Source organism: Rhineura floridana, chromosome 11 (genome assembly GCF_030035675.1).
Source record: "Rhineura floridana isolate rRhiFlo1 chromosome 11, rRhiFlo1.hap2, whole genome shotgun sequence".
Taxonomy (NCBI): Eukaryota; Metazoa; Chordata; class Lepidosauria; order Squamata; family Rhineuridae; genus Rhineura; species Rhineura floridana.
In genome coordinates, this window is record NC_084490.1 from 10,923,703 (window position 1) to 10,945,551 (window position 21,849).

The 21,849-nt window shown below is 40.3% G+C and overlaps 1 protein-coding gene across 1 annotated transcript; it reads right to left on the reverse strand.

Moving 5' to 3' along the window:
• Positions 1 to 4,212: 4,212 nt before the first annotated feature.
• LOC133367335 (vomeronasal type-2 receptor 26-like) lies at positions 4,213 to 19,715 on the reverse strand. Its single transcript, XM_061591437.1, has 6 exons — positions 19,585 to 19,715; positions 17,672 to 17,963; positions 12,015 to 12,875; positions 8,741 to 8,968; positions 6,549 to 6,675; positions 4,213 to 5,123 (listed from the first exon to the last, which is right to left on the reverse strand). The coding sequence occupies exons 1-6, from the start codon at positions 19,659 to 19,661 to the stop codon at positions 4,213 to 4,215; spliced, it is 2,496 nt and encodes an 831-aa protein (XP_061447421.1). The 5' UTR covers positions 19,662 to 19,715.
• Between the last annotated feature and the right edge of the window lie 2,134 nt (positions 19,716 to 21,849).

Consider the following 21,849-nt stretch of genomic DNA (forward strand, 5'->3'; position numbering starts at 1 on the left):
CCAGATGGGGAATAATTCGGTAGTTTATCCACACATTCAAAGAATCTACTGTATCAATCTTTCAATGTGGGGATCATGAGGAGCAAGAACAACCAGTGCAATGTTTCTAGGGTCAGGATGGGGTCACCCAGATGGGGAATGATAGGGGTGGTGATGGTGGGTCTTCTGCCTCTATTCAAATAGTTGTTGTTCACCCTCAGGGATAATGGGACTGTTAAATAGAATTAGAGTGCAGAAACTTTGAGCACTTAATAAATGCCTGGTCACTATTGATCTCTAAACGTTGTGTCTCATCACCTCATGCATTCCATGTGTCAGGAAACTGGGTTGATATTTGGATTCCACAGTGACAACATACTGTATCAGGCACTTGGTATGCAGTGGTTTGGTAGACAACTTTGTGTGTGCACCATAAATTGTAGTTACCTGCCATTTGTTGTAATTGCATTAATTATGGTTGATTTAATAATCACAGGAATAATGATTAATCTTGGTTAATTTGATAATTAAGGGGGGACCCCCTTTTGGGAATTACAAGCATTACACATAAAAATATATATTCATCACATCTCAGCAAAAGTTGCCTCTAGTTCTTCTCAGTTGGACACAGATGCTTGTAATAACTCATAGCAGGACAAGGTGCTCAGAAAAATGAGACCTTGAAAAGATTATACTACAACAAAAGAAGGACATGTCCAAAGTTTGTGTTCAGTACAAACTTTGCAAGCCCCATTGATCTATGCTATGCAAAAATGGGTCACTTGATGGCATTGTGATGTCAGATGATTGACGTGGGGCAACCCCACCCATCTTTCAAACTTACCCATAGGAGTTAGGGAAGATAGGGATTCAGCACACTGGCCAGATCCAGTTCCCCAAGCCTACTGACTGGTGTATGACATAAATGTTGCATATTGAGGTTCGCCCACCAAACTTAGATATTTAATCAAAATGGAAACTCTAATTGTCATGGAGTAACCAGGATGGTGAGAGAGCTATGCAGGAACATGACCAAACTGATGAAAATATACTTAATATTCATTTCTATGTTGATTGGTAGTTTTCACTGCAATTCACAGTTAATGTTATGGAAAGATTTGATGCCTCCCCCCTCCCCATGAAATGCATTGTGTGGTGAATAGCCCTGCATGAACCAACCTTGACAATGATCTCTGAGCTCTTGAGACTTAATCTCATTTGTAGTGTATTAAGGGAGAATAAAGCAATTCAGCAACCTAGTTAACCCTCCAGCGCTTCCCAAGCCAGCTGCTGGCCATCTTATCATTTCTGTCTACTAATTTCCTGCACATTGTACCACTTTAGAGACTTCCAGGCTTATAACTTCCACCCCTTGGAGGTGGTGACGGGCTGTATGTGGGCCAATGAACTGAGGGTAAAGCCTGAAAAGACAGAGGTGTTATGTGTCCAGAGTTAACATGTCCAGGAGGCAGAGAGACAGCCTGTTCTGGACAGAGTTGCAGTCCCCTAGAAGAAGCAGGTCTGCAGTTTCGAGGTGCCTCAGTAGCTAGGAGTGCCTTTTTCAGCTCCGGCTGGTTCACCAGCTTTAGTCCCTTTGGGAAAGATATGACTTGGCCACAGTACACCATTCTCTGGTAGCTTCCAGACTGGATTATTGCAATGTGCTCTACTTGAGGCTGTCCTTAATGAAGACTTGGAAACTTCAACTGGTCCAAAATGCTGCAGCCAGATTATTGGCTGGGGTTCCCTTTAGATCTCATATAACCCCTGTTTTAAAACAGCTGCACTGGTTGCCAGTTAATTTCCAGGCCCAATTCAAGGTGCTCATTCTAGTGTTTAAAGCCCTACGTGACTTCGATTTCAAATATCCGAAAGACTGCCTCCTTCCCTACAGACCCTCCCAGGTGTTGAGATAAGCAGAGGGGCCCCTTTTGGTAGTGTTGTTACCCTCAGAAGCTTGGGGTGGTGGCGAAAAGATTGGGGGAAAGGGAAACATTTGGGCCTTTGAGAATGGAACTTCATTCTACAAATAGACATTCAGATATTCTTGGCAGATGAGCCTAAGTTTTTTTTTAAAAAAAATGCCAAAAGACATTGAGTCTAAAGATGAGTATCACTAAAAAATTTAATTGACTTAATTCATGGGATCAGAATTTAGAAAAATGCATAGGAGACACTAAGCAGTAAGGAATTTGATTTTGGTTGTAAGTTTTTAAATTAAAGTTTAAATACTTGCAAATCCAATAAAGTTTATTGTGGAATGGAGAGGAACACACTAGCAGGAACAAGTCCTTCAGTTTGATTTCTCAACTCTTATGACTGAATTTTATATTGCCATTTAATGAGTTAATTTATGGAATTTCATTAAAGGACTAAGAGGAAAAAAGGCAATGCAACAGCACTGTTTGATAGATCTAAACTGGTAAAAACTGCTGAACATTCAAACACAAACTCCAATACATCATTATGTTCCTATCCACACATTTAAAAAATTAGCTTGTTTTCATACAGGCAGACCAAGAGATCACACATCAATAAATAGTATAAACAGCTCTCTATTGTCCTAACAGTAGAGTTCAAGAAGTACAAATACTGTACCTGGGTGAGAAAATAAACAATGATTTAATAAGTCAGATGATCTTTCACCGCAGTTTGCTCAGCTACATTATCTTGCCAGAGAGGTCTCATCTTGAAATTTCCATCTAATTAGCACAACACATTTTCACAGCATTTATGAAAGACTTGTATGGAGATGGCAGAAAAAATACAGAAATATGTCTGCAAAAGCATACCATCTTGTCACTTAATATTCCACTAGGTAAGGAGTATTTAACAAAAAATATATATGTTTAAATATGATTACTCCTAGATGAAGCCCATGGTTTTCATTATGTTTATATTCTAATGAAGGAATAAATAATGCAACAGTAACATAGATCCTATTTCCAGTTAAAATATGATACAATAACACCCAGCTGAATTCATGGCCACCCTACTGAGCAGCTCAATCCCCTTAAATATCTGGGAATCCATTTTAATGTTAAATGGAAATGGAAAAAACACTTCAAAACTGTCAAAATGATGGTATCTAAAACTTTACAACATGTATTAAAGTTCTTTTCCTAAAGGCAGTCAAATGATGGAGACTGTTTCAAAATATTTGTGGGCAAAGCAGTTGCCAAAATATGTTATGTGTGCAAGATCTGGGGTGAGTGCTATGTCACTCCATTAGAAATATTTCAGTTCTTAAGAACTGAAATATTTCAGGTTTGTAAGAAAATTACTTCCTTTATCCGCTGGTATGCCAGCAGCTCTCTTGAGAGCAGAGACAGGTTTGACTTTTATCAAATAAAATTAATGCCCTCTATCGAATAAATGAAAATATGATTCATTATTGGTGCATGCTGAATTAAATGGCTGGATTGGGACTCCCAAAGGATTGGCATGAACAACTAATGCTGAAAGGTTGTGTGAAGATCTGCCAGGACAGAATGAATCTGTATTCAGTTTCAGCAGAGCAAGTGGCCATGTCTGGTCTGGCTTTCAAACTAGCATTAATGAGCAAATTGGAAGATTCCAGACATTTATGTTGTTGTTATGTGCCTTCAAGTTAATTACGACTTACGGTGACCCTATGAATCAGTGATCTCCAATAGTATTTGTTATAAAGCACCCTGTTCAGATCTTGTAAGTTCAGGTCTGTGGCTTCCTTTATGGAATCAATCCATCTCTTGTTTAAAAGGATCACTGAACTTCAATGCACTTATTGAATATTTCTGATTTATAGTTGAAAAAAGCATTCAGGGAAAGGCTGCACAAAACAGCACTTTAAAGGGGGCTTCCAAAGACTGACAGTCAGCTGATTGTTGGATCTTTAGAAATACCTTGCAAAGGGAATAAATATTTATCAAAATGTTGAATTCAAACACATTCGACTAACTAACTTAATTATTTCCTACGTTTGTATCCCACCTTTCCTCCAAGGAACTCCAGGTGGTGTACAGGGTTCTTTCCTCCCCATACTTTCCTCACAACAACCCTGTGAGGTAGGTTAGGCTGAGAGACAGTAACTGGCCCAAGATCACCCAGTGAGCTTCATGGCCAAGGGGAGATTTGAACTCTGGTCTCCCAGGTCATATTCCAACGCCTTAACCATTATACCATATTGGCTCTCTCACTTAAGTTCCATTGTTTTCTTAGGGCCAACTTAAGATCGATAAGGGCCACAGTATTTCAATTTATTCCATTTTTTCTTCTTCTCAGCTGTTCCCTCTTGTTCAGTTCAGGCTTCACTACAATTATAAAACATTTTGGGAAAAATATGCAACTCAATAGACCAACATTGGAGGCCAAGATGGAGAAGATCTCCACAGCCACCATGTATTTACCTTTTGTGCTCAGGTAGGTTGGAACAAAGGACAGCCAAACACTGCAAAACACCAACATGCTGAAAGTGATAAACTTGGCTTCATTAAAACTGTCTGGTAACTTCCTGGCTAGGAAGGCCACAGTGAAGCTAACAATGGCTAGCAAGCCCAAGTAGCCTAAGACACAGTAGAACATAGTGATAGACCCTTCATTGCATTCCAGGACAATTTCTTTATTCACTGAGTGCATGTCAAAATCTGGGAATGGTGGAGAAGTTGCCAGCCATACACTAGAAAGGGTTGTTTGAGTAAGGAAGCAGGAAAGAACAATGGAGGCAGCCTGTCCATTTCCCACCCATTTCCTCATTCTGGTCCCTGGGTTGGTGACCATAAAAGCTAAAACCACGATTATTGTCTTTGTCAACACACAAGAAACTGCCACTGAAAAGATGGTGCCAAAAGCAGTTTGTCGAAGGAGACATGTCACTTTTCCAGGCTGGCCAATGAATAGCAAAGCACAAAGGAAGGAGAGCAAGAGGGAGATGAGGAGAATGTAGGTGAGGTTCCGGTTGTTGGCTTTGACTATGGGAGTGTCCCGATGCTTAATGAAGATCCAAAACATCAAAGCTGTGATGAAAGAAAACGAAAGAGCAGAACTGGACAAAGCGATTCCCAAAGGTTCTCCATAAGACAAGAAACTTACATCCTTAGGAATACATGAATCCTGGCCCATGTTTGGGTAATGACTTTGTGGGCACTGAAAGCAATCATCCATATCTAAAAAAGAAAAGCCAAGTTTGAACACATGGAAGCCTTATGTGTGTTCTACTAAAACTATCAATCCCAATATAGAGAAGTAGGAATGAGAATTGTCAGCTGAAATCTAGAGAAAATCTGAAAAACAATTCTGCACCTTTCTCTTGCAATTATATTAGTAATATGCCACACTCTATTGACCTCTGGGTTAGGTACCCAGGTCTTGGTACCTAACTCAGCTATGAAGTCCAGATTAAAATCTGAAGGAGGGGATTCTATGCAATTATACCAGCAAGCGGCCAAACTCAGGGGTGATCAATGGGCAGCCTAGCTATTTGTACCTACTCAGCTACTCCTAATACATAACATTTATTTCCTGTCTGTTTTAGCTTTGAAATTTATACATTGTTCTCTTCATTCCTATTACTGCATTGATCTGCTTTTAAAAACCGTCTCAAAACACAGGTTTAAATGTAAACATCTGAAAACTATGTTGCAATAATATTCAGACAAATGCAAATTCTAATTGTAATCATATCCTAATCTGCAGATTAGTCCAAGAAATGTGGATCAGTTAATTTCATATGGAAATGTATCTATATTTAATTCCTTGAGTATCCCTACAAATCTGTAGTTATTACTATACCCAACTAGTTCACATAGGATATAATTGCCATCATTATTTGTTGTCATGGTGTTGACAAGAGGAGTACCAACATATCAGTGGTCACAACTGGAACCTGCAATAAAATGTTATAGTGTGGAGTACTCATGTTCAGGATACCCCATTCCACTCCCTCTCTCACATTATTTTACATTACCACCACAACCACCAACTTGTCAGTCTACATTTCATGGCAATTTGGCATATTCTGTCTCATTGGGGTGGGTTTTTTGGGTTGCCCTCAGAGATACTTTTGTAGTTCTGCAAAACTTAGTGTTCTGAAAGCAGGTTTGTATACCTCTGTTTTGTGTGAGGGTAATTATTTCTTTATATCTAATGTTTGACACTTTTAGTACTGAGATTCCTATTTTTAACTACATAATGACTGTAGGTTCATATTAGTATTCATGTCCACCTATTAATAACTACAGTACAACCATAATTGAATTCTGAACAACTTCTCCAATGGAATAAAAATGAATGTCAGTAAATATCCTGAAAAAATGAAATGAACTGCCTTCAAGTCAATTCTGGCTTATGGTGACCCTATGAATAGGGTTTTCATGGTAAGCGGTATTCAGAGGTGGTTTACCATTGCCATCCTCTGAGGCTGAGAGGTAGTGCCTGGCCCAAGGTCACCCAATGAGCTTCATGGCTGTGTGGGGATTCAAACCCCGGTCTCCCAGGGCGTAGTCCAACACTCTAACCACTACACCACACTGGCTCTTGTAAATATCTTTGTATCCATTTAATTCAGAGACTCTGTACATGGCATCCCTTACCAGTCTGGTTGGAAACCTTTCCTTCTGGACATGGGAGACAATCATAGCAGCAAAATGGCTTCCCTTCCTTCTTTGCCTTATGATAACCCAAAAGGCAGTTGGCATTACAAAGAGAAAAGGGCTGTACCTGTCCAAAAATGAAAGACCAGAATAATTTCTATTTTGCAAGTTTGTGTATAAAAAGTTAGCTACATTATGGAAATCCACTGAGCTATCTCATACAGGACAAAATTAGAGGTCAGAAGCCAAACAGTAATGTTTAAGACCAGAGTTTCCTCATCAGATTTAAGAGTGGTAACAGCTCCCTTGGTTGGTCAGTTCTGTGATATTTCACCGACCATGTAATTTGAATATGTCACAGCTGGCTGTATGAGGAACATTGATGAGCACCAGCCACTCCAGGGAAACCTGGGCCAGATAATCTCACTGCCTCACCCATGGAAACCTAATTAGTCCAGGAGTTGGATATTTGGCCAGTCTTCTATGCACATCTTTCACTGTGTGTGTAATGAAGAAACAAGAACAGTCATTCCAACTACCACAGGGCTCAGGCCCACTTAGGTGAGGAATGATGCAGGCTGTATATGATTTATACCTGCCCTTGGAGATGAATTAAAACAGTTTAATGAAATCAGATCTCATCTCGTTGCATTTTGACTATTAATAAATGTGTGACTTTTGCTGAATGTCAGTTTGTATCTCATCTTCTCATTCTGCTGTCCATGTAGAAATACATTGAATTGATGTTAGTCCACAATAGCAATACATCTGAAACTTGGTATACAGAGGATTCATAGAGCTTCTGCTACTATACGGATAAAGATGAGCATTGTGGAGAAACTCTATGTATGTGTTAGTGTTTAAAGAAATGTTAGATGACCTCTATGACTGCCATGAGGTCTTATTTTGGTACATTGTTACAAGCCTGCTTGGCAGTGGCTGCTTGGTGACAGGTTCTGAGAGGAGAACACCCAACTGCTTTAAGATTCCAGTAGATGGGGCCTGATCAGATAAATGATTTCTGATTGATACTGGAGGTCCCAAGCAGTAGGGAGTCAACTGTGAGTTAGGGAGTTAGAAAGTACAGTTGGGGCTGGTTGGAACTGAGGGTTAGAGTGAGGAGTTTGTTGATGAGAGTATCTGACAGAAGAACTGGGGTATACACATACACAAACATACTCAAGGTGTCATTAATAGTTGTCTGGAGAAGATCAGAAGGGGGGCAGTGATGAGTTACCCTGAGGAGCTGCTCTGAAGAAAGGTCTTCCCAGAGGGAAGTAACATAAGTTGGGATATAACACTGGCCAAACTGGCCAAACAACCAGGAACATAACAGAGGAGCTTTGGAGGCATGGAGGCAGTAGCTGCACTGCGTTGTGGAGGCAATTGGCTGGGGTGGAGCTTTAGGGAGATTGGCCTGGAGGGAGACCCACTTAGAGGCTGGTGTCAGCAACAATGTCTTGGGAGTCTTTAGAATCCACCAGAAAGCACCTGTAAGGTCCCAAAATAAGTACTGGCATTCCTTTTTGTAAATAATATCCTTAATAAACCTATAACATTGTTTAAGATTTATACTGTCTTTCAGTGGTGGTGTCATCTCACTCCTAAAGCCTTCCATTCATGCTACTATGAGGGTTTAAGCAAGTATTCTGTGTGAACTGGTGGCAGCAAAAGGGTTAAGGAAGCCTGTTTTTCATGAAGTGAGGCTGAGGGACCCAGAGGAATCTCAGACAGGCACCATCTTATCTTTCTGAACACTTCAAAGCGCTATGGTTTTCCATCCTTCTGGTGGATTTTTGTTTTGTTTTGTTTTGTTTTGCTTGGCTATATTCTATTCGTATTTGTTCCTCTTGTTTTTATGTTTGTACACTTCTGATTGACTTTTACTTTGAGGTGTTTTCCATTGTATTTCTTATAATGTACATCCTTGATAAGTGTGCATTGGATTACAACCTTTGAGGCCAAATGTCTACAAATTTATATAGCGTCAAAGTTTTGCAATGTAAAGATTTTCTTCTATGAAAGAAATTGCATGACCCCCATGCATTGTTTGCATGGGTGTCATCACCCTACTGACACAATATAGAATGGCCCCATGTGTACTAGAGTACACAAACCTATGCCAGTATCTGAACTGTGAAACACTCTGGAAGTGACTACTGAATATATCCCAATATACAAATGGCTCTTACCTGGTTAAACTGTCTGGGCCACACAATGGCTTCCTCACAAATAGTGAACCATTCTTCTTGGGAAGCCATCGGGTTGATCTTCCCAACTTTGACTCTACGAAAAGACTGGTTTGGGAAAGTGATCCAGTTTAGAATATCAAATTCAGTCTGCAGTTCTCCATTTTCATTGAAACAAACATTTTCCCCAGCACTATTATTAAATGAGATGCTTCTCACAAAGTGGTTCAGCTAAATTGGAGAGGAAAATAAAAGTAATTCATAAGAACTTAGAAGAATGATGACCTTGTCCACTTGAGAGATATGAGTAATGACAGAGCAGTAGCAGATGCAGTAGTAATAACCAAGCATTGAAAATTGCTAGGATATTCATCGTACTTGTGTAGGAATATAAATCTTTAGTCATTTTCTATTTTATTCTTTGGGGCAGAATTGTTACTTTATATTTTAGAAGCTGTTCTAAAGCAGTAAGGTCAACGGCTCAGTCTAGGAAACTGGCACTCCAGGATAAAATGAAACCTAAACGTTATGGGATGTGTGGGAGGAGATAAAGAAGACTTTTGAAGACTTTCCTCTTCCAACATGCCTTTTAAGTTGAGACCTATCCCAGTCTGTGTCTGTGTTAGAATTGCTTTTAATATTATTAACCCTTTTTTTAAAGATGTCTTTAAAGTTTTTTTAATGTTTTTAACATTGTTTTGTTTTAATGTATTTTAATGTCTTTTTATGATGTTTTAAAGTGTTTTTAGTGTCTCTGTTTGCCTCCCTGGGCTCCTGCTGGAAAGAAGGGTGGGGTATAAATAAAATAATGAAACAAATAAATAAACCAAAGAAACTGTGGGGAAAAGAAATTTGAACAGAACTCTACTGCCAAGAGATTTGGATGGGGAATGGTAATAATATATATAGGTAAATCACAATGCGCTATATGGCTCAGGCAAAGGACTGGGAGGAATGGCAGATTGCGCTCCCCATCTGCTACCTGTGGGGCTACCTGTAGCTGCCATCACAACCATCTCTACTCTGGCTGTCCATCTGTCATCCAGCCAGCCATGAAACACCATCGCCACCATTTTTTGTTGTGCCTGCACATACTGTTTTAACTCTATATTTAAATCTGACAGGGACATTGCAAGGACAAAAATGGCTGCCCTCATAGATACAAGGGGGCAGCCAGGAAAAGATTACACTTCATGGTATGCCAGCCTAACCCTAACTCTAATAAAAGAGTAGCAACCTCCTATCCCACATTGCTCAGGCATTCTAAGGGGGGAAAAAGGTCAGAGCAGCTTTAAAAGATCTTGGTCCAAAATATGTCAAATAGGGATGCATATTCAAAACATATTCTAATGATAATTGTTATAGGGTTGTTGTTGTTTTTTTAAAAAAAACTGTCTTACAGAGCAATCCAAACCCAAGATGCATTTAAATCTGGCAGATCTTGGGCTTTCCCAGCTGAGCTAGGGGTCAGCTGGGGCTATGTGAACCCAAGTCTCTCACTCAGAGGAACTGGAGATATGCCGGGGTAACTCCTTCACCCCAGATCAGCCAGGCCTAAGCGGGCAGAACATACTCTGGCATAACGTACACCAATATAAGTTCCTTAAAAGCGTTGGGGGGACAGGACAGGGGAAGGAGAGACTTACACTTATTCCAAACCCCTTTCAACTCAGTCACGTGAGCTAGCTGAACCCAGTGGAACATAGCTAGTGAAAAGTATGGTGCAAGTTAATTTTATCTTGAACAGAGTTTGGAACAGAGGTAACTTATGCCAACTTTCCATGATTAGGATTGCTCTGTTATATTTTTTTTGTTTTTTGCAAGAAGTCTAGAGTCAGGGTACACATGCACAGTGCACCCTCTGCAATGAAACAGGAAAAAGGAAGAAGGCCAATCAAGTACTGGTCAAGTGATTTTCAACCGGGGCATTGAAAATGAGCTCCTTTCAAACAAGTGAAAGCCCTACTTATCACCTATTTGCAAGCAAAGGCAACATTAGTCTCAAAACTCCTGCCTAGTCAAAGTAAGCGTAACTGTGCAATAACCATACAACCACCACTGAAAAACTTAAAATAAAATGGCTATGATAAAACATATTTATACTAAACTTTTCCAGATAAATATACATGATTTGAATTGAAAATGGAAGCTACAAGAAGCCTAGCACTGAGAGCAGAACTACACATGACCCTGCAATCATCAGTTTAAGATTTAAAAACTGTAAGTAGAAGCTGCTGGGGTGGAGGGGGTTTCAATGATTGTGCTACAGTATGGGAAGAGGAACTTGATCATTTTCTCCTGTGCTACAGTCATGATGAAAGTCACCTTTTTCCCAAACAGCTTTATTTTGGCACTGGAGGCAAACACAGTTTGGCGCCTCCCAATGGCAAGCAGAATGACTTGACCCCATTCCATGCAGGCCACAGTTCCAATCATGTCTGGGACCCCTAAGAAGCCACTATATACAGTTTTCAAAGACTGATACAATTTCAAGTGAATCATGTACTATTTTACTCATACTGACAAGATCAGCCTCGCAAGACCTTCTCTCGGTCCCACCGGTTAAAACAGCTAGGCTGGTGCGGACCAGAGAGAGGGCATTTTCTATTGTGGCCCCCACCCTCTGGAATTCCCTTCCTTTTGGTCTCCGACATGCTCCCTCCCTGATGGGTTTTCGCCAAGCCTTAAAAACCTGGCTATTCAGGCGGGCCTATGGGATTGGGGAGGATTAATTTTATAAGGTTTTAAATAGAAATTGGTTTTAAATTGATTATGATTGTGTTTGCTTGTATTTTATTTTGTATTATGTACTGCTCTCTATTATTGTAAGTCGCCTAGGGTGTCCACTAACCTGGACAGATAGGCGACCAACAAATAAAATTTATTATTTATTATTATTATTATAGATGCTCACCATTCATGGTATAAAGAGAACTTTTAATAGAAGCTGCATATTTATTTTGTTCCCGTAGACATGGTGAACTCCTGCTTTAGAAGAGGTTTAGATAAAATCCATGGAGGAAGACGATCAATGGTTGCATTGTTAAACTACATTTCTTAGAGATGATTGTAGTTAAGCAGTATATAAACTGTCTGAATAAAATAAATAAATAAGTCATGGTGGCCATATACTGTACATCCTACAGGATCAGAGGCATCATGCCTCTGAATACCAGTCACTGGGAACAACAGAAGGAGAGGGCCCTTGCCTATGATCTGATCCATCAAGACTCATCTAATGTACTCATATAGTTATGGTCTTGGTTTGCTTACTTACCTTCCACAGCTCTTGATTCAGAAGCTTCATTGTTCTTTCACCCATTATTTCTGTGTGTTTTAATCTAGATGAATGCATGGGTTGCAAAGCATGTGCCACAGCATAGACTGCATTGTAGACACTGTAGCTGTGGCCAGTCATGCTCATTTCAAGAACAGATGCAGGAAGAGTCTCCAGCTTCTCCTCCCCAGTGCACATTTTCCCATCTTGATTGTTTACTATGGAATTTTGGAAAGAACATGCAAATGCTACTTCCCAGAATGCCTTGAGAAAGTCATATTCTTTGTCTGAAGTAGGGTTCCTCATCTGAAGGAATTTCTGAAATCCTAACACCTCCTTTGAGTGAATAGCAAAGAATATAGCACCATGGAATAAGTCTATGTCCCAACTCCGTTGCAAGGGAACTGATGTGAAATCCATCTGAGATGTCATAATCCAGACTTTTCCTTTTTCCTTTATTGGTATATCCTCATATTGTGAAAATTTGCAAAGCATCCTCAAAGTGATCACGGTATCGATTTCACAATGAACAATCACAACATTCGCAGTACTTCTCATGACAACATTGTGCGTTTCCATACCCTTTTCCACCGTGTCAGCAATGTCATTGGAGTGAGTCATTATTGGGAAACTTTCTATGAAATCAAAGCAAATACCACTCTGGTCAAATTTGGGGACTATATTCCGTACAAATCTCTCTCCATTGACATCATGCCCATATATCACTCCAATCCAAGTCCACCTGAAATGCAGCAGTAACTGGAGAATCCCTTTATACTGATGGTCCACATCTGGGAACATCTGCTGGTAGGGGACAGCCTGGATATTCTTATTTATCACTGGAGCAGAGCCATATATGAACTATAGAACATTTTAAAAATAAAGCAATGGAAAAATATATAGATAAAGCCTGAGCAGTCCTATACAACAGTTAATACCAGGAGAGACATACATTGTGGTTCCTACAGCATAACTTTGTCTGTAGAATGGATGCCGTCATGGATTATTGCACTGGAGTATCAAAGCAATTTCACTGGCATATCTCACATGATGTCAGTGTAATCCAAGGGTGGCCAACATAGCACACTCTAGTTGTTGTAGACTCCATCAGTCCATGCCAGCATGGACAATGATCAGGGGGTGGCAATTGTAGTCCTCAACATTTGGAAGGCATCAGCTTGGCTACTCCTGATTTAAGCAATATGTTAATTCTAAGGAAGTAAAAGCTTCTGGACTTAAAACAAAACTTATTTAACATGTATAATTCTGACATAATAGGGTAATATTCAATGTTAGTCATAGAGTAGAGCCCCTGGAATCAATGAGAGCAAGTCCAGTGTTGTTTAACCCTGATGGGAGATGTTTCTGGGGAGGGCTTCCAGTTAAAACTCTAGCACCTGCAGTTTGTAATAACTGCAGTTTCAAGACTGTCTTCTTGAAGGGCAGCCCTTTGTACAACACCTTACAGTAGTCTGAACTACATCATAGTTAACAGTGGCAATATCTCACTGTAAGTGATTTTATGAGTGGTGGGAATTTGTTGCATGGCTGGACATGAAATGGCAGGCCACTGGACCTGGATATGGCATTGAGATGGGACTATACTTATGCCTGCCTGTCCAGTGCTCCATTGGCATGCCCTTGTCTTGAACACCATCTGGATACTACCATAGCAAAATTTCCAATAAGGTTCATCTAGACCAGGGGTGGCCAAACCACGGCTTGCGAGCCACATGCGACTCTTTGACATATATGTGCGGCTCGCTCAGCCGAACTGCCATCCTCAACAAAACAAGCCCAGGGCCAGCGATGGCGGAGATGCTGGTGCTGGTGTTGCAGCCGCCGCTTTCCCTCCACTCTGAGGCAGGCCGCATGTGAGAGACCATGTGGATGCAGCGCCAGCAGCGCCCTCACCACGTGCTGCTTCCAGGGAAGCGCCATTGGCCGAAGGGGCACTGTGAGGGCGGAAGCGGTGCTCCAGAGCCACCTCTCTGCTTCACCCCTAGTACCTCTGCAGCCGCTTGGGTTCTCCTCACTCTTTTGCACCTTTTCTCTGCTGAGATATAAAAAGCAGTTCCCGTGCGGGGATATCTCAGGCACCCGTGAAGTGAGAAGAGTACTCCTAGGTGATGAGTGATGTGGGTGATATTCTTGTACACGGAGCAGACCCAGAAATGGTTAACAAATGACTAGAATGGTTCTGTAAATTATTCAAGAACCAGGGTTTAAAATTAATAGAGCAGAGGCTCAGTTGCTTCAAAACAAAGTGGACTATTCAGCACTGATTTTGGGGCAACAGGGAGAGAACCTGACAGAGAGTGGAAACTGTATTTAAAAATCCAGCACCCACGGATGCTCATTCCCTGAGGGAGGTGCTGAGGCCCCTGCATTTCTCTTGAGATATCATTAAATGTGTGATGGAGAAGCAAAATCCTTCTATGATCCCATAAAGAAAGGGGTCCCATTTGAACGAAAGGGAACCAGACCAAATGCAAATCAGTACAGAGTGAAAGAGGGTCAATTCCTGGTTTCAGCTCCCAGTTTGCCTTTAATTTTTTTAGAAGTGTCTGTGAAAATTTTGTGAAGGAGTATGGCATCATCAAATTGTAAGAAATGAAAGTATGAAGATGAAAACAGAAATGTTAAGCCAGAGTGGGAGGAAGATTTTGCATTCACCCTTAAAGGAGGTAAACCTTTGTGTCTTATCTGCAATGTGTCACTCAGTCATTACAAAGCCAGTAACTTGAAACGCCACTATGAAACAAATCACAAAAACTTTTCATCTGATTATCCACCTAAATCAGAATTATGGAAAAACAAGTTAACTGTGTTAAAATCATCACTACATAGCCAGCAGACACTGTTGACAATGTTCAGTAAGGAAGCCAATACAACGACTGAAGCCAGTTTTGTTATATCATGGAATATTGCTCGTGCTAAATGCCCATATTCTGATGGTGAATTTGTTAAGAAGAATACAGCTGAAGTTGTTGCAGTGTTAGATCCGAATAACACAAAACTTCAGCAACTAATAGCACAAACACCAGCTTCACGCCACACCACAGAGAGGCGTATCTCCCAGATCAGTGCTGATATTGCAGGCAAAATGCAAAATGATTTAAAGAATTCCCTTGCATTCAGCTTAGCTCTTGACGAATCTACAGACATACAAGACAACCCACAACTGGTGGTATTTGTTCGTTATGTTTCCTCTAATGTAACTGTGAAAGAAGAGATGTTGGATTTAGTGGCACTAAATGAAACAACTTGTGCGGTTGACATTAAAAATGCACTTGACAGAGCCTTAACAAATGCTGATATTCCACTGGATAAACTCAGTGTTGCAACAGATGGAGCACCTGCAATGGTGGAGAAAAATGCAGGATTAATTGCACTTATGAAAAGTGATCCCAGCTTTCCAGAGTTTCTCCCTGTTCATTGCATTATTCATCATGAACACCTGGCAGCCAGATACTTCAAGTATGAAGATGTTATGAAATCGGTTCTTGAAATTGTCAATTTCATACGCTTAAATGCGAACACCCACCGACAGTTCAGAAATTTTATTGAAGAACTGGAGCTTGAAGATAAACCCAGTGATGTCTCTTTCCACTGCATTGTGAGGTGGCTGTCAACCAGCAATGTCTTAAGTAGGTTTATGGATCTGTTGGAGCCTATTATTACTTTTCTTGAAGAAAAGAAAAGATTCTATCCTCAACTGGAAAATGATGAATGGATGCAAGATCTAATGTTCCTTACTGATATAATGAATCATCCACAAACTCTCAACTTGGCACTCCAGGGGAAGGATAAGATTGTTTCTGATCTTACTCAGACAATTTTCAGCTTTCAGAATAAAATTAGAGTTTTTCAAAGAGACATATTGTCAAGAAACTTCAGTTACTTTCCCAATCTCAAAAGGAGATACATTCCCTGATATTGAAATAAAAGACCACAAACTGGAAGAATACAAAGATAAATTACAAGGACTGCTTGATAACTTCCTACACAGGTTTGAGGACTTGCAGAAGCTGAACCCTGCTTTGCCTTTCTTGTAAATCCATTCATGGTTGATGTGATCAATGATGGTTGTCCAATTCTCAAACCTCTGGTTACAGAATCATCTGCTGTGGAAATGGAACTAATAGAATTACAGAAGGACCTGGGTCTAAAGATGATCCATAAATCCCAGTCTACAACTGAATTCTGGAAGCAAGTTCCAGAAATAAAATATCCTGAACTGAAGAAAACCAGTGTGTGACTCATCTCAGTTTTCAGCACAACATGCTGCTGTGAATCACTGTACTCTGTAATTAAGTTTGTGAAGTCGAAGCATCGTGTTATCCTTACAAATCAACACCTGATGGAGCTAATTCGTACATCCTTGACAACATATCAGCCGGATTTTCAATGACTCACAGCCAAGATGGAGACTCATAAGACCTCTACTAGCAGTAAATAGCCTGATAATTGTAGCAATGTCTGTTTGTTGCATAAAAATATTTTGGCAGTCTCATTTTATTTTGATGAAATGCAAATTTGCATATTTTCTTAGATGTTTCCTTAACAAAATGTGCATGTAACAATAAAAACTGTAATATTTGTTCATGTCTTGAGGCTCTCAAACATCTGAAGTTTATTGTATGTGGCTCTTACGTTAAGCAGGTTTGGCCGCCCCTGATCTAGACTCTCTGTTTATTTTATGGCTGAAAAGTATCAGTCTTTTACTCAGATAGTGCTATTTTAATTCTGTCATTCTTGTATTTCTTCTCCTGCTCTCAAAGAGAGCTGAAGTGGGCAGAACTGTAGCTCAGTGGTAAAGAACAAGTTTGCATGAAAATAGTCCCAGGTTCATTCCCTTGTGTCTCCAGGTAGGACTGGGAAAGATTCCTCCTTCTTGGGACATCAGAGAGCTACCGCCAGTCAGTATAGACCAGCCTTTCCCAACTAGTGGGCCACCAGATGTTGTTGGACCACAACTCCCATCAGCCTCAGCCAGCATTGCCAATGGTCAGGAAAGATGGGAATTGTGGTCCAACAACATCTGGTGGCCCACTAGTTGGGAAAGGCTGGTATAGACAATGCAGAGCTAAATGGACCAATAGTATGACTACAGCTTCCTACATTCCTATGAACCAGCATGTGGGACCGTCCTCAAAAATGTGAAACTGGGCACCAGAACTTGTGGCCACATTTATGTTAAATTAATTATGATGAATTAGGTTTTTTGAAGGCTTCATGAGAGCAATTGTTACAAATACAACTTTTTCCTAAACAAAAGAGGAGGCTGAACCCCACATTCTGGCATATAATGCTCCAATAGACTTGCCTCCAGTAGTGGTAGCCCATGAAAACATTATTTCAATTTGATATAATGTGGTCTTGAAACTCAAGTCACATGTCATAATATGACTTGAGATAATAGAGGCATGCTCTCTCTTCTCATACCAGAAGCTATGCATATAGATATTTTGAGTGAAACATGAAGATCCATGTTTCTTGATAAGCATTTGATCTTTTGGAAGCATGTATAAATGAAAGTGTGTCTTTGGAAGCATGTATAAATGTGTTCCTATCTAAATAAATGTGTTTCTATCAAAAGACAGAGGATGCACAAATGGCATTGGAAACTGCACTGCTCCATGCACATGACTTACCTGTGGAACCTTGTACATGCCCAGGATTGTTGCCATGTGGAGACAGACTTCAGAGATAGGCCCTCCTATGACAGCTACTGAATGGATGACACTATCACATTTGTAGTTAGGGATGAATCTGCCCTGTGTAGAGAAGAGTTCCAGTGAGGCCTGATAGGTCCATCTTGGAGTGAAATAGCTGTTATAAATATGGAAGCCCAGGGTGCCATTAGGTAAAATCTGAGGATTTTCATTGATCTCCTTTACTGCAAATGCCAAAGCCATGATATGTTGGTAGAGCTGAATCATAACCCTGTAATTAGAGTTGCAAGCTGTGTCATTGTGCTTATACTTCAGAATATAACATGAACTTCAGTTCAATGCATGCTTAATATACATATTGCACTGAAAAGTTGATCCATAGTTAAACACAAATTGTTGTTATTGTTATGTGCCTTCAAGTTGAGTGCGACTTATGGCGACCCTACGAATCAGTGACCTCCAATAGCATCTGTCATGAACCACCCTGTTCAGATCTTGTAATCTGACCAGAGAGAAAGAGCCCTAACATCTATATGAGTAGGGCCTAGTCCAGCCTTTCCCAACTAGTGGGCCACCAGATGTTGTTGGACCACAACTCCCATCAGCCTCAGCCAGCATTGCCAGTGGTCAGGGAAGATGGGAATTGTGGTCCAACAACATCTGGTGGCCCACTAGTTGGGAAAGGCTGGCCTAGTCTGTCTGTAATGACATGCATAAACAATTAATAAGGCAATGTTTTGTATGGAGTTTATATCAGGGTAAGTATGGTAAGTATAGAAAGAAAAGAGAGGAAGTGAATGAGTTAGAATGTTGAGGAGTATTGTGTGTTAACTAGTTGCATGAATGGGAGACGCGTGTTTATCTGTTGGTGTGTGAGAGGTGACAGATAGGGCTGAGTGCTTGAGGGAGAGATGATTGGATTATTGAGGGGGGTGGTGAAGTGTGATTATAGTGTTATTCTCTGAGGAGAATTTACCAGGTATAACATAGAAGAGAATAGTGAACATTTTACTTTAACCATATGCTTTCAGAACCAACCCATTTAGTAATCTTGTTTCTATTTGTCCCATCTGTTTCATAAATAAATTTTGTTTATTTTAAGACACACCTGATTCTTGGCCTAGCTAACATACTGAACAAGCAGGTTAGCAAAGGGTGAATAAAAGTGGATACAGTTAGTTATGGTGGCAGCAAAGTCCCCAGTGGAATGAAACACTTGCTCGTTTCAGAAGAGCATCCCATAACTGGGATCCTTAGTGGCAATAAAGCATCCAGAAGAGTTGGGGCTTTCTGCTGCCAGAGCAGTCTGTAAAAAAGAGCTGGGGGTGGGGGGTGGGGATAAACCTGGTACGTGGTCCCTGGCAAGAGCTTTGCTTAACTCTTACTGTGTGGTGTCAAGTATCTCTGCTTGCTCAAGGAAGAGTGTTGGCAGGGAAGATACAACACTATCTATCTCAACTTTTTAAACTAAGAAATTTACAAACAACTAAACAGTCTCCATATTCATGATACATGCCTGGAATTATGGAAAAGAAAAGAAAAGGATCATTATGATAATGAATAATTTGGCATATAGGCAGGGGAAAGATGTCAGGTAGGAACACAGGAAGCTGCTTTATACTGAGTCAGACCATTGGTCCATCTAGCTTACTAGATTTCTAGGGTTTCGTGCAAGAGTCCTTTCCATACCTATCTGGAGATGCTGGTAATTGAACCAGGGACCTTCTGTATGCAAAGCATGTGCACTGTTACTAAACCACAGGAAAGATACATTAGCAGTAATCTCCACTCATTCATTGGAGTTAATACCCCAGCTATGAGAGAGACTTTGCAATGAACATTATTTAAGCAAATATGTTGTATGTATTTATATATATATATAAAACTCTTACAAAGTGTCATCAAAGAGGTCATTAGAGGGACATTCTCTGAAAGTTATTGAGCTGGAAAATCTGTATATCTGAGACATAATACCAGCAATGATGAAATCTCCTGACTGGTAATACTTGTGGAGAATAGAAAGGGGGTCACATATGCTGCATTTGACGCTGGAAACCTTGAACACCACCTTTGGCAAAAACACTAATACCAGTACTATAAATCCCACTATCTTGCATAAAATAGTTTTTTCTGTACACCAATGCACCTGTCCCCACATTATCCTTCACTGACTTCTGTGATGAGTAGCACAGATTCACTTGAATGGCTGCTTGGTTGATGTATGCCTGAAACTGCCAGTATAGAACATATGTAATCAGACCGACAGAGCCCGACTATGTCTAGACTTACCTTGGGATTGTACAGTGAATATTAAATGCATCCTTCTGTCTTGTAGTGTTGTTAGGACTTGGAGAAAATGAAGGTTAACCTTTGTTAATTGGATAAATGTAGAGGACATAATTACCTAATCAGATTTACACTTTTAATGTGCAAAAGAAAACATGTTTATCAAAGCTCTGCAGAAGTTGCCTCTGGTCCTCCAATTCTCTTCACTCGAACAGCAAGAGACGCAGAGACTTTTAATGACTGACATCAAGAAAAAGTGTTCAGAATAAAGATGGCAGTATTTTCAAGTGGTATAAAAGTTGCAAATCGAACCAGTTTTTCACAATTGGAATAGTTTAAAATACCAATTTCAGTAGTCATGGAATAACCAGTATGTATGAATGTACTGAGGAGCTTAATTCTGTCCTATGTCAGCTTTGCTGGTGCTCATTCATAGCCCCTTTTGTTCCTATTTTTGCAGCTTTAAAAAAAAAGAATGCATACAAAGTCCATATTTGGATTGTACACAGTTTGTACACACTTTTCTTTATTTTAAAGACTTTTTACCCACTCTTCATCATTAGCCCCCAGAGCAAGATACAACAATAAAATACGCAATTATGAGAACTGATGAAAAAATTACAATGATAGAGCATGTAAAGCTGTTCCAAATAGTCTAGAATGATATAAATTCAACAAAAGAGGTGGGCCCCACAAAACAAAATACCTTAACTGTCAAGGATAGAGGAATGCATCTAGAGCATACAATGAAGATGCTAACTGTATGTCTGGGGAGGGGATTCCACAATTTAGGGAGTGCCACAGAGAAAGCTCTTCCCCAGACAACCATTCCCTGTATTTCTTAGTGTGGCAGAACTACCAAGAGAGCCCCTTCTGCACATCTTATTAATCAAGAAGGTTGATAGGGATGGAGACTGTATTTCAGATATTTCTGCCTAAGTAATTTACCGCATTAAAATACTAACAGGGGCACCTTGAAGCCAGTATAGCTGGGGCTCAGATGAGTTCTAAATAAAATCCCAACCTGGCTGTTGCATTTTGAACCAATTGTACTTCATTTGTTTGTTTATTCATTTATTAAATTTGTTAGTCACTTTTCTACACAAATATGTGTACTTAAAAAGACGTACAGTTAATGAAAACTTAAAAGTAAAAAGTAAAAGATTTAAAATATATAAAAAGTTAAAAACAAAACAATACATTGGCAGTGGAGCAACACTTCTTAGGAAAGCTACACAATAGAAGCCCTTCAAAAGCCTTCCAAAGTTAAGAACCAAATGCCTGGGAAAAGAAAAATGTACCTTCCTGGGGAGGTACACAATTGGGGGGGCACCACTTGTTGCCACTCTCTGCGCCTCCTTCAGAGCAGGCACACAAAAAAGGGCCTCCAATGCCAAGTACAAGGTTTGGGTTGATACATATAGGGAGAGGTGGTCCTTGAGGTATTGGGGTCCTGAACTATATAAGGGTTTATAGATCAAAACCAGCACTTTGAATTGAGCCCAGAAACGAATTGGTAGCCAGTGCAGTTGCACCGGAATTGGTGTTGTATGCTCAAACTGTCTTGTCCCAGTGAGCAGTCTGGCTGCTGAATTCTGCATCAGCTGCAGTTTTCAAACCTTCTTCAAAGGCAGACCCATGCATAATGCATGTAGACAACAGAAGTCAGCTATCCCTGTCCAGATAGGGTCATAGCTGGGCCACCAGCTGAAGCTGATAGAAGGCACTCCTCACCACCAAGGCCACTTGAGCTTCAAGCAACAGTAGTGGATCCAGAAGTACTCCCAAACAATGTACCTGCTCCTTCAGAGGGAGTGTAACCCCATCAAGAGCAGGCCACACCTCCTCCATCTGGTCTGGGGAACCACCCA

Bases quoted from the DNA above. Each gene is read 5' to 3' on its own strand.
- LOC133367335 (XM_061591437.1), bottom strand. From the start codon at position 19,661: ATGTCTCAGATATACAGATTTTCCAGCTCAATAACTTTCAGAGAATGT. The intron at 17,964-19,584 runs GTAAGAGTTTTA...CTCTAATTACAG, and splicing joins GACCTCTTTGATGACACTTT to GGTTATGATTCAGCTCTACC. The intron at 12,876-17,671 runs GTAAGTCATGTG...AATGTTCTATAG, and splicing joins GCATGTACAAGGTTCCACAG to TTCATATATGGCTCTGCTCC.